The 13,689-nt window shown below is 43.0% G+C and overlaps 1 protein-coding gene across 1 annotated transcript in view; it reads left to right on the top strand.

Moving 5' to 3' along the window:
• nat10 (N-acetyltransferase 10) overlaps positions 1–13,689 on the top strand; it is a 38,663-nt gene that overhangs the window by 16,087 nt on the left and 8,887 nt on the right. The window contains exons 15-17 of the mRNA XM_020481310.2: positions 1,310–1,426; positions 12,872–12,973; positions 13,068–13,142. Of these exons, the coding sequence (XP_020336899.2) occupies positions 1,310–1,426; positions 12,872–12,973; positions 13,068–13,142 (294 nt within the window). The remainder of the gene's footprint in view (positions 1–1,309; positions 1,427–12,871; positions 12,974–13,067; positions 13,143–13,689) is intronic.

Here is a 13,689-nt window from a genome sequence, read left to right as displayed (position 1 = left end):
ATTTAGATTGAACTTTTTTTGCTCACTACACTCACTACACTACACTTCCATATGTGTTATTTCATAGTTTTGATGTCGTCACTCTTATTCTACAATGTAGAAAATAGCGAAAATTAAGAAAAACCCTTGAATGAGTAGGGGTCTAAAGTTTTGACTGGTACTGTGTGTGTGACCATTCTAATCTATCAAAAGCTTTTTCTGCATCAAAATAACTGCCCAAGGAGCTTTGGTTTGTGATGAAGCATGTGAAATATGTAAAAGATGACGGCTGTTATAACACACCCACTTTGGTCCGGATGTACCAATTTGGCTAAGTTAGTTTCGAGACGGGATAACAGACTTTTTGAAAAAGTATATCTCTATTTATCAAAGATGGTGATGGTGAGAACACAAAAACGGCAAAATAAGTGCTGTACGATCCTTTGAACAGCGGGCCTAATTGGTTCCGAAATGTTAAATAGACCTCAGGAGGAGTACCATCCCAACCAGGTGATTTGTCTTTATTCATGTTATCCAATGCCACGTTGAGTTCATGAAGCGGCAGAAAGCCGGCGTTCTGAGCTGAGAATAGTTTTTTTAAACGACTCCATCTGACTTGGTGTGGATTTATAATCAGAGGTGTACAATAGTTGTTTTTCTATACAAACTTGAAAATCTTTGGTTGGTTCGCCTGATTCAGATTCAATAGTTGCTTATTTATCATTACTGATACCTGGTCTGAAAAAATACTTTGAACACTATCATTGTTTACAACTTTTCCAATTCTGATATCTTTTAATTGTGAATTATTCAGTCCAGATGCAAATAAGCATCCTTGTTTTTAATAAAAAGCATTCGATGGCATCCCATAAAATCAGAGGATCATTGACAGTTTTTGTTGATCATTATGAATTCATTCAATTCCGTTTCAAATTGTTCAAAGAAAGTAGGAATTTGTGGTGAGTAAAAATTAAAGCACCATCTTGTGACTCTCTTTTAGGAACTTCTTAAATGTGTATCTGTCAGTAGTAAGCATAATGATCAGATAGGCTCATATGTAGAATTTTAGTTTTCTTAATTATAAAGAAAATTGAGGTAGATAACAGTACGAAATCGATTCTGGAGAATGTTTTGTCTGGTTGAAGAAAGTGTACTTTTGTTTCAGCGTTATAAACTCACCAGGCATCAATGAGGTTGTAATAAGAGAATATATGTTGGAGCCTTGGTTGCCTGTGGATTACAGTTGGTCTTATTAGATTTGTCCCATGTCTATAGACAAACCCTCCTGTGTATATCTGTTTTCTTACCGATTTGCCTTTGATGGTTCCAGAACTCTCCCAACGACCTGCAGATGTTGTCAGATGCCCCGGCACATCATCTCTTCTGCCTACTTCCTCCTGTTCCTCCCACACAGAACTCACTGCCAGAGGTCCTGGCTGTCATACAGGTGAATAAACTGAGCCTACCGTCAAAAACAATGGAGAGCAATGCATCCCATAACATTTTAACATGGCAAATGCTGTTCTGTCATTCATAACCTGATTACGGTGTCCACCCACAGTGCTCAGAATGACAAATCACATTTAGATTATGGTAATTCATGAATGGTGTATAGGTATACAAGACAGGTATACAATTCTTATCTAAACATAAAAGAGCATACAGGAACAACAAGACCCAGAGTTCTGGGTGCAGAACAAATAATACAAGACACGACATACAAAACAAGGACACGTAGAAAGAAAGAGGGAAGATCCCCCCCCCCCCCCCCCAACTGCTCGGGTGGCAGGGCCAGCACACGCTGCCCAAAGGTAGATTAAAATATTACAATTGAGAGTGCGTTAATAAGTACAAATTCACAGCGCCGACTCGTCCAAGTAGGAGAGGAAAGGCTGCCAGATTTGATCAAATGTTGATAATTTATTGTTCAGAATATATCGAATTCTTTCTAAGTGTACAGTGTTTGCCAATTCACTGAGCCATAATTTGGTAGAGGGCGCTTCCCTCCCTTTCCAAAACAACAAGATTCGTTTTTTTGCCGAGATGAGACCGTACGAGATTAGTTGTTTTTGGGGGTTGGTTAATCCGTTTAGGGACTCCGATACTCCCAGGATTATCAGAAGCGGGTCTGGATCTATTGAAGTCTCCAAAACTTCAGAGAGGATCCCAAAAATTCCACACCAATAACCATGCAAGCTAGAGCATAGGGCAAAGCAGTGGAGTAGTGTACCCTGCGTAGCCTGACATTTATCACATGTAGGGGATGTGTCAGGAAATATCCTATGCAGTTTAGTTTTGGAATAGTGTAATCTGTGTAATACCTTGAATTGTATGAGACGATGTCTGGAATTAATGGAGCATGTGTGGATATACTCCAAGCTCTCTTCCCAGTCTGCCACCGAGATGTCAGTCCCTAGTTCTTCCTCCCATTTTGCCTTGATGGCATCTGTAGAAGGTGTGCTAACAGATTGAAAAGCATCATATAGACGCGATATCAGTTTATCTGAGGTGGGGCATATTTTTATGCATCCATCAAACATGGAAGGTTTAGCATTCCCAAATGTTGGGAGGTGTTTTCTAACGTAGTCTCTAATTTGTAGGTATCTGAAAAAATTACTTCTGGGAAGATTATAAGTTTCCCAACGCAACTCAAAGGAAGCAAAGGTCCCTTCTATGTATAAATCCCCTATGGTACTTATCCCCAACTCTCCCCATCACTCAAAGGTGTTATCAAGGTTAGAAGGGGGAAAGGAGGGATTTATGGCGACAGGGAGCATGAATGACATTGGTCTAAGCTCAAAGTGGACTTTAATTTGCTTCCAGATTCGGACTGTGCTATGTATAATAGGATTGTTACAATAAAGTGACATCTACAGATTGACAGGCGACAAAATCACAGCGCCAATAGAGAAGGGGTGACACTCCTCACATTCCATACTAAGCCAGCTGGATGCCGGAAGTACGTCGTCCAACAGAAACGTAACAACGCGGAGGTTAGCGGCCCAGTAATAAAATATAAAATTTGGGAGAGACAATCCTCCTTCCATCTTGGATTTACAGAGGTGTTTTTACCTATCCTGTGTGTTTTATAATCCCAGATGAAAGGATTGATAATTGAGTCCAGTTGTTTATGAAAGGATTTAGGTATGAATACTGGGATGTTCTGATATAGGTAGAGCAGTTGTGGGAGGAAGACCATTTTAATGGCATTAATTCTTCCGAGCAGAGAAATTGGTAGAGTTCTCCAAAATAGTATGTTTGCTTTGAGTTTTTGTATCAGAGAGGGGAAATTCTCTTTAAATAGTAAGGAGTATTGTTTGGTAACTACAATTCCTAGGTATGATGTTCTAGCCAGGAGGTATTTTGCGACCGTATGGGCATTAATTCACTCTTGTTCCAATTTATTCTTTATCCCGAGAAGGTACCAAACAAATTGATCACATCAAGAATAGCTGGGATACTAGCCTGGGGTTCTGTTACATAGAGGAGGATGTCATCTGCGTATAGGGAGATCTTATTTAGGATATCTTTAGTATTATAGCCGTGTATTGCTGCATGAGATCTAATCGTCTGAGTGAGCGGTTCGATAATTAGGGAGAAGAGCATAGGCGACAGCGCACAACCCTGCCTTGTCCCCCTATTGAGGTTAAATCGGGGCGACAATGATTGGTTAGTGAGTATTCTGGCACAGGGGTTCCTATATAAAAGCTGGATCCAATTTATGAACCTATCGCCAATATTACATTTCTGTAGGACCTTGAATAGATAGGGCCACTCAACTTGGTCAAAGGCCTTTTCGGCGTCAAGAGATATGACGGCAAGGTCCACGTTGGGTAACCTCTGAGGATACATAATATTGAAGAGGCGCCTGAGATTGAAGAATGAGTTTCTGTTAGGGATAAAGCCAGTCTGATCCGAATGGACCAATTTGCCAATTAAAGTGCTAAGCCTGTTAGCCAGAGTTTTTGCTAAAAATCTTTTGGTCTGTATTAAGGAGAGATATTGGTCTGTATGACCCTACCTCTTCTGGATCTTTACCCTTATGTATAACTGTAATGAACGCTTCGTCCAAAGCAGAAGGGAGAGCTCCACCCTCATTGGCCTGAACCAACATTTTGTGCAGGTAGGGAGAGAGCATGTTGCTGAATGTTTTATAGAATTCACCAGGGTATCCATCTGGGCCCGGGGTCCTGCCACTCTTTAGAGATTTAATTGTTTCTCGAATTTCATCAAGAGAGATTTCCTTATTCAGGAAGTTAGAATCTTCCTGGTTCAGGGCAGGAAGATAACAGTCCTCCAAAAATGTTTGCATAATTAAGGGGTTAGGATCCGCTTTAGATGTGTATAAAGTCTCATAAAACTGCCGGAAACTGATTGATGTCTTTGGGGGAAGAGTGTAATTCCCCAGATGCAGATTTAACCCTGTGAATCATTCGGTCACTCAAATTTTTTCTAAGTTGTCTGGCGAGTAATTTGTGTGGTTTGTCACCAAACTCAAAATATTTTTGCTTGATATAGAGAAAAGATTTATCAATTTTAGCTGAGAGAATCTGATTATATTCAAATTTAAAGAGGTAATTTTTTTATGTATATATATACATATATATATATATATATATATATACACATATATATATATACACATACACACATTCATACCCCAGAATAACAATCTACACTGATTTAAAATATAAACATACATAATACTAAAATGCTAAGAGAAAATAGTAATAAAGTACAAATAGTAATTATATGTACGCACACCTACACAGACATAAGCACTACAGAGGGCTGGTGGGACTCTAGTCGGGAGAGAGGCCCACGGCCAGACAAAGGCAGAACGGCACAAAACATCAACTTGCTAACCAGGTGTCTGCCCCCTCCCAACCATCACCCCCAGTCCCCTGCAAGTAATAAATAAATGGTATGGTAGTAAGAATAATGTAAGGATTGTAAAATAAGAAACAAAACAAAAGTGGGGGAATATAAGTATATCCGTCCGAAGGTGTCTGATCAAACCTGGAAGTAAAAAATATGCATCGCTCTGAGCACAGCCGGGATGAAAGTGAATTTAACGTTAAATGAGAGCTCTGACCGCCATTCATTGGTCTGCTCAGCGTCTTACATGTTCGGTAGCCCTTGTTGAGCCCGTTTAATACGTTTTCACCCAATATGGTATATATAGTATGGATTCGAGTCCATGAGCAGACCCTAACACGCAACAACAAGGCACTCTAACCTGTACGGGGGATTGGTGTATATCCCCGGATAAATTTCTCTGCGTCCAAAACCGAGGAGAGCCAAATCTTCTCACCGGAAGGCGGGGTAATTCTTAGTCTTGCAGGGAAGAGTAAGGCTGGGCGAAGATGGAGTTTGTAGAGTTTGGTCATGACATCTCTGTAGTCGGCGCGATGCTTTGCCACATCGGGCGCATAATCCTCATAGACACGGAATGGATGCCCTTTGTGACAGGTTGCCCCTCATTCGAGCTTCACGCAGGATAAGATCCTTGGTCTTGAAACTGTGACAACAGATGATTACTGGGCGAGGACGTTGGCCCGGTCCAGGCACTGGGACAAGGGAGCGATGTGCGCGGTCCAGCTGGGGATCCGAATCCAAAACATCCGATCCCATTGCATCCTTCAATAGCTTGGCGAAGAAGTCGATGGGGCGAGAGCCCGCCTCTACCCCCTCTGCCAGACCAACAACGCGAAGGTTATTAAGTCTGGATCGGCCCTCCAGGTCCACCACTTTCACAGAAAGCCTCTGCACAGTATCCTGCAATGACGTGCATAGCTTCTCTAACTCGTCGATCCTACCAGCGTTGAATTCAGAAGCTTTCTCAATGTCCACAATACTCTGGCCATGCGAAGCGACCGTTCGAATGATGCTCTCGATTTTGGTGTCCAGTTCAGCAATAGTGGCCTTAAAATCCTCAGCTATAGCAACACGTAGCTCCCCCAAAGCCCGGGTAAGTTCTGTAAGTGTCACGTTGTTGCATGTGCCTCCCGCCATGTCTGTCTCGTTGTTTAGTGGGGAGTAGGCCTCCGCTGTGGATTTATTGTCCTTTGGTCGCTTATTACTCGGCATTTTCATATAAAAAGTTACAATCTTGTATTAGAAAGAAACGTTTGTTGTAAAAAGTGCCATAAAGTAGGTTAAATGAGAGGCAGGAGCCTCTCACGCACAGCCGTTGCTTTTCCTCAGCCAACAAGACGAGTAACGAACAGCAAAATCACTAGCCCGTGTCAATCGACTGTCCCCACAGTAGAAAATGTAACTATTCTATTGGTCAGCTTGTCAAGGGAAAAAATGGCCTATTCCAAACAGTCTCTGGGACCGTTGTGGGATGATGGTTCCCAAATGCATAAAACGAGTAGGCCTAGGCTACATAGAAAAGCAATGCATTAGCTTAACATTTTTATAAACTATTATTTCTTCACATTATAACCCATTAGTCTAAGCCCTGTATAAGCTGGAGGTGGGGTTCTACTAAGCTATATGGAGTGGTTGTAAGACGTTCATACCAAGGATCATTTTGCTATTTGATTTTGAATTTTAAGACAGCTTGATGTTTCCCCCAAGCGTTTTTTGATGAGATTGTATTTGACCTTACTGCTATTAGTCCATACAAATGCATTGACTAACAGATTCACTACATGGAACAACAGCCCCGTCCACCCCCACCCAAGTAAATCTAAAGGAAGTTTGTTCTGAAGTGTCTCATATTAGTTTGTAGACCAAATTGTTTGGACGTTACAGCCAGAAGTTGGCAGATCGGCTGTACCAACTATAAACGAGACCCAAGCTGCTTATGGGGGTTGTACAGAGCGAAACAGAGAACATCGTGTTTGAGCGAGCCTTATTTCGTTAGACGGGTCTTAATAGTTTGCAGACGCATCTGCAAAATAGTTTGCAGATGCAGAAGTGTGACATCGGCGGATGCAGTTAAGAGACTCATCCAATGCAAAAAAAAACATCTCTAGCATTTAAACTGACAAATTTTTATAGGGATTTAGTATTATGCTAATTTGATTTCAGTGGTGGCGCAGACAGACTCTAGAGGGATAAGCACAGTAAATGCGCACAAGTTACATGCTGACCAAACAGGACGCACGCACATTGATTTTGTTCACCCACACCAGAAGCGATGAGAACACGCAGGTTAATCTCAAAACAAATGGAACCAATTATATTAATTAGTGGATAGGTTGAAAAGCATGAAACAGTTATGGCAATTTAGCCAGCTCGCTTGCTGTTGCTAGCTCATTTATCCTGGTATATAAACATTGGGTTGTTATTTTACCTGAAATACACAAGGTCCTCTACTCTGACAATCCACAGATAAAATGGTAAACCCAAATTTGTTTCTCGTCATCTCTACTTCCTACAGGCTTCTTTTTCTTCTTTGGACTTTATGTGGCGGTTGGCAACCAGCTTTACGGTGCATTACTACAACCGAGTGGAGTGTGGACATCAGTTCATCTTTCAATCACCCACGTGGGTATATGCTTCTAAAAACCAATGAGGAGATTTGAGAGGCAGCGTTGAGCGTCACAAATAGAACCAACTTCAATTTTAGCGCCTTGACCACGCAGATGCTTGCGAGCAGTGTGGGTGCAATGATTGAATAACATGTATATGCACATTTATTTTGCAACAACGCACGCGAGCGGTGTGGTCCGTATGTGACACGCGAGCGGTGTGGTCCGTATGTCACACGCGAGCGGTGTGGTCAGTATGTGCCTCACCAAATATGGTGAGATTTTGGCTAGGCTACTTTGAAGGTAAGATATATCTCTATGCTGTACTCATGATAGATAAGATGCAGAACGAATATACTGTGCAAGCGCCAATTTTAAATCCACTAAATTATGCAAATTTACCAGTAGACCGATAAGCATGACCAGTTGAATGTACTGTATTTCCATCAATGAATAGGCTTAATAGCATTATTTCGCAATGTGATCATTTTTTCCTTCTCCTGGACAGTTGGCCGCACACACCACTTTAAATTATCTGATTTTGAAATAAATATTGGTCAAAGGCTGGCTATTACTGGCTAACGAAAACCCTGCTCCTCACTTGCCGTTCTACCACAATTTAAATATTGGAAGATTGTAACATTGACCAGGATATCCAGAATCAAGAATTTAACAGCAACCTGCACACCAAAGTTGCAGTCTACCTGGCAGTATGTGTATCCTTTCTGGATGTGAACCATAAACACTCAACAGCCGCACTTAAAACAGCTGGAGTCCTTTCACATTAAATGCTTCCAACGCATATTGAAAGTGACCTGGCAGGACCGTGTTCCGCACTCCGAGATCCTACAGAGAACCAACTGCAAGAGCACACCGCCAGCTTAGATTGCTCGGACATGCCATCCGGATAGCAGAGGATCGCCTGCCACGGAAGCTGCTGTATGGACAGCTACAACTTGGCCGTTGCTATGCAGGTGGGCAGAAAAGGCGGCTAAAGGACCAACTGAAGACACCACCAAAGAGGTGTGGGATAGACCCCGCCTCCCTCCAGACTGTTGCTGCGGACTGAGCACCTTGCTCCAAGATGGCATATATATATATATATATATATATATATATATATATTTTTTTTTTCTACAACTTTCTTCGCATACCTTTTTATATATTTTTTATTTTCCATAAACTCATCTTCAAAACACTCGCCTCACCAATTTATATATTTGTTAATTTTTTTAAAAGTGTTACTGCAAACACGGAGCCCCGCCGGGCCTTCGCAACTGGACTACCGATGTTATCTGTCCGAGGGAGTTATCCGGCTGGCTCCTCCTACCTGAACGCCCATCTGTGGTCCGATAATCGTTAGCTGTCTTATCGGCTGCTATCTGAATAGACCTATCGGGCAATTAATTTATTTTTATTTTTATTGGGCCTCTATATCTATTGTTTTTTTGGCGAATTGGCTTGATCCCCTCTACCACACGGAACCCCACTAATCCTACCGACGGAAACGCACGAGGTGGCTAAAAACAGACCTCCATCCTATGCTAGCTTGCTACCGATGGCCCGGCTAGCTGTCTGAATCGCCGTGACCCCAACCAACCTCAATACTCACTGGACCCTTTTGATCACTCGACTAAGCATGCCGCTCCTTAATGTTAATATGCCTTGTCCATTGCTGTTCTGGTTAGTGTTTATTGGCTAATTTCACTGTAGAGCCTCTAGCCCTGCTCTATACCTTATCCAACCTTTCAGTTCTACCACCCACACGTGATGACGTCACCTGGTTTCAATGATGTTTCTAGAGACAATATCTCTCATTACTCAATACCTAGGTTTACCTCTACTGTATTCACATCCTACCATACCTTTGTCTATACATTTATACCTTGAAGCTATTTTATCGCCCCCCAAAAAAACCTTTTACTCTGTTCCAGACGTTCTCATAGCTTTTAGCTGTACCCTTATCCTACTCCTCCTCTGTTCCTCTGGTGATGTAGAGGTGAATCCAGGCCCTGCAGTGCCTAGCTCCACTCCTATTCCCCAGGCGCTCTCTTTTGATGACTTCTGTAACCGTAATAGCCTTGGTTTCATTGCATGTTAACATTAGAAGCCTTCTCCCTAAATTTGTTTTATTCACTGCTTTAGCACACTCTGCCAACCCGGATGTTCTAGCTGTGTCTGAATCCTGGCTTAGGAAGACCACCAAAAATTTCTGAAATTTTCATCCCAAACTACAACATTTTCAGACAAGATAGAACTGCCAAAGGGGGCGGTGTTGCAATCTACTGCAAAGATAGCCTGCAGAGTTCTGTCTACTATCCAGGTCTGTACCCAAACAATTTGAACTTCTACTTTTAAAGATCCACCTCTCTAAAAACAAGTCTGTCACCATTGCCGCCTGCTATAGACCACCCTCTGCCCCCAGCTGTGCTCTGGACACCATATGTGAACTGATTGCACCCCATCAATCTTCAGAGCTAGTGCTGCTAGGCAACCTAAACTGGAACATGCTTAACATCCCAGCCATCCTACAATCTAAGCTTGATGCCCTCAATCTCACACAAATTATCAATGAACCTACCAGGTACCTCCCCAAAGCCTTAAACACGGGCCCCCTCATAGATATCATCCTAACCAACTTGCCCTCTAAATACACCTCTGGTGTCTTCAACCAAGATCTCAGCAATCTCTGCCTTATTGCCTGCATCCGAAATGGGTCAGCGGTCAAACGCTCCCTGAAACACTTCAGCGAGCAGGCCTTTCTAATCGACCTGGCTGGGGTATCCTGGAAGGATATTGATCTCATCCTGTCAGTAGAGAATGCCTGGTTATTCTTTAAAAATGCCTTCCTCACCATCTTAAATAAGCATGCCCCATTCAAGAAATTTAGAACCAGGAACAGATATAGCCCTTGGTTCTCCCCAGACCTGACTGCCCTTAACCAACACAAAAACATCCTATGGCGTTCTGCATTAGCATCGAACAGCCCCCGTGATATGCAGCTGTTCAGGGAAGCTAGAAACCATTATACACAGGCAGTTAGAAAAGCCAAGGCTAGCTTTTTCAAGCAGAAATTTGCTTCCTGCAACACAAACTCAAAATTCTGGGACACTGTAAAGTCCATGGAGAATAAGAACACCTCCTCCCAGCTGCCCACTGCACTGAAGATAGGAAACACTGTCACCACTGATAAATCCACTATAATTGAGCATTTCAATAAGCATTTTTCTACGGCTGGCCATGCTTTCCACCTGGCTACCCCTACCCCGGTCAAAAGCACTGCACCCCCCATAGCAACTCGCCCAAGCCTTCCCCATTTCACCTTCTTCCAAATCCAGTCAGCTGATGTTCTGAAAGAGCTGCAAAATCTGGACCCCTACAAATCAGCCGGGCTAGACAATCTGGACCCTTTCTTTCTAAAATGATCTGCTGAAATTGTTGCCACCCCTATTACTAGCCTGTTCAACCTCTTTCGTGTCGTCTAAGATTCCCAAAGATTGGAAAGCAGCTGCGGTCATCCCCCACTTCAAAGGGGGGACACTCTTGACCCAAACTGCTACAGACCTATATCTATCCTACCCTGCCTTTCTAAGGTCTTCGAAAGCCAAGTCAACAAACAGATTACCGACCATTTCGAATCTCACCATACCTTCTCTGTTATGCAATCTGGTTTCAGAGCTGGTCATGGGTGCAGCCACGCTCAAGGTCCTAAATGATATCTTAACCGCCATCGATAAGAAACATTACTGTGCAGCCATATTCATTGATCTGGCCAAGACTTTCGACTCTGTCAATCACCACATCCTCATCGGCAGACTCGACAGCCTTGGTTTCTCAAATGATTGCCTCGCCTGGTTCACCAACTACTTCTCTGATAGAGTTCAGTGTGTCAAATCGGAGGGCCTGCTGTCCGGACCTCTGGCAGTCTCTGGGGGTGCCACAGGGTTCAATTCTTGGACCGACTCTCTTCTCTCTGTATACATCAATGATGTCGCTCTTGTTGCTGATGAGTCTCTGATCCACCTCTACGCAGACGACACCATTCTGTATACTTCTGGCCCTTCTTTGGACACTGTGTTAACAACCCTCCAGGCAAGCTTCAATGCCATACTACTCTCCTTCCGTGGCCTCCAATTGCTCTTAAATACAAGTAAAACTAAATGCATGCTCTTCAACCGATCGCTGCCTGCACCTACCCGCCTCTCCAACATCACTACTCTGGACGGCTCTGACTTACATCAAACATCTCCAATGTTTGATGGCTTCCTATTTCGCAACAAATCATCCTTCACTCATGCTGCCAAACACCCTCGTAAAACTGACCATCCTACCAATCCTCGACTTCGGCGACGTCATTTACAAAATAGCCCCCAATACCCTACTCAACAAATTGGATGCAGTCTATCACAGTGCAATCCATTTTGTCACCAAAGCCCCATATACCACCCACCACTGCGACCTGTATGCTCTCGTTGGCTTGCCCTCGCTTCATACTCGTTGCCAAAACTACTGGCTCCATGTCATCTACAAGACCCTGCTAGGTAAAGTCCCCCCTTATCTCAGCTCGCTGGTCACCATAGCATCCACCCACCTGTAGCACGCGCTCCAGCAGGTATATCTCTCTGGTCACCCCCAAAATCAATTATTCCTTTGGCCGCCTCTCCTTCCAGTTCTCTGCTGCCAATGACTGGAACGAACTACAAAAATCTCTGAAACTGGAAACACTTATCTCCCTCACTAGCTTTAAGTTCACAGATTACTGCACCTGTACATAGCCCATCTATAATTTAGCCCCAACTACTACCTCTTCCCCTACTGTATTTATTTATTTATTTTGCTCCTTTGCACCCCATTATTTATATTTCTACTTTGCACATTCTTCCACTGCAAATGTACCATTCGTGTTTTACTTGCTATATTGTATTTACTTTGCCACCATGGCCTTAATTTGCCTTTACCTCCCTTATCTTACCTCATTTGCTCACATTGTATATAAACTTATTTTTCTACTGTATTATTGACTGTTTGTTTTACTCCATGTGTAACTCTGTGTTGTATGTGTCGAACTGCTTTGCTTTATCTTGGCCAGGTCGCAATTGTAAATTTGTTCTCAACTTGCCTACCTGGTTAAATAAAGGTCAAATAAAATAAATAAACCTGGCGCGGCTTCCTCCATCAAGGAGTGCAGTTTTTTGAGGGAAAAAGGACAGAACGTAGCCTGGCAAAGCAACCGGCTTATGACAGTGCCTGCACCGGCCTCAGTGGGACAGGCCTTTGTGTACTCTGTCTGTGGCAGACCGTGTGCATGCAGCATCGGATTCTACAGTCAGCAAACTCACAAGCCGTAGTAGAAATCATCATCATCTGATATGATCAACTAAAGTTTGTGTGCGTAATGTTCCTCTCAGGTGTGTCTGGAAGGTGAGATCTCTCGTCAGTCCATCCTCAACAGTCTGTCCAGAGGAAAGAAGGCTTCCGGTGACCTCATCCCCTGGACCGTGTCAGAGCAGGTATTGAGAATACAGGCCTGGAGCCATATGGCTTCCCACTGATAATCTCACACTGTTGGCATTGATCAGTTCTAATGTTGTGCTCTCTCTGCAGTTCCAAGACCCTGAGTTTGGCAGTCTGTCTGGAGGCAGGGTGGTGCGCATCGCTGTCAACCCTGACTATCAGGGGGTAAGTTCTGTTTTTTTCCCCCCGTATTTCATGGTTTGTCAGTTGTGCTTGTGCAGTGCAGCTCTCTAAACAGACATATTTTGGTTCTGACTTTCCAAAGCGATTGAGTTCTATGTAGGTTGACTATGTGGGGCTACAGGACCCTTAATCTTCAGTACCAGTCATAAGTTGACACACCTACTCATTCAAGGGTTTTTATTTTTTACTATTTTCTACATTGTAGAATAATAGTGGCGACATCACAACCCATGAATGAACACATATGGAATCATGTAGTAAGCAAAAAAGTGTTAAACAAATCAAAATATATTTAAATATTTGAGATTCTTCAAAGTAGCTACCCTTTGCCTTGATGACAGCTTTGCACACACTTGGCATTCTCTCAACCAGCTTCATGAAGTAGTCACCTGGAATGCATTTAAATTAACAGGTGTGCCTTAAGTTATTTTGTGGAATTTCTTTCCTTTTAATGCATTTGAGTCCAGGACCCAGTTGCACAGGGAGGGGTTGAGACCCAGGGCCTCCAGCTTGATGATGAGCTTGGAGG

This window comes from Oncorhynchus kisutch, linkage group LG4, assembly GCF_002021735.2.
Source record: "Oncorhynchus kisutch isolate 150728-3 linkage group LG4, Okis_V2, whole genome shotgun sequence".
Lineage (NCBI taxonomy): Eukaryota > Metazoa > Chordata > Actinopteri > Salmoniformes > Salmonidae > Oncorhynchus > Oncorhynchus kisutch.
The sequence above is the reverse complement of the archived record's forward strand: the minus strand, read 5'-3'. Positions and strand labels throughout refer to the sequence as shown.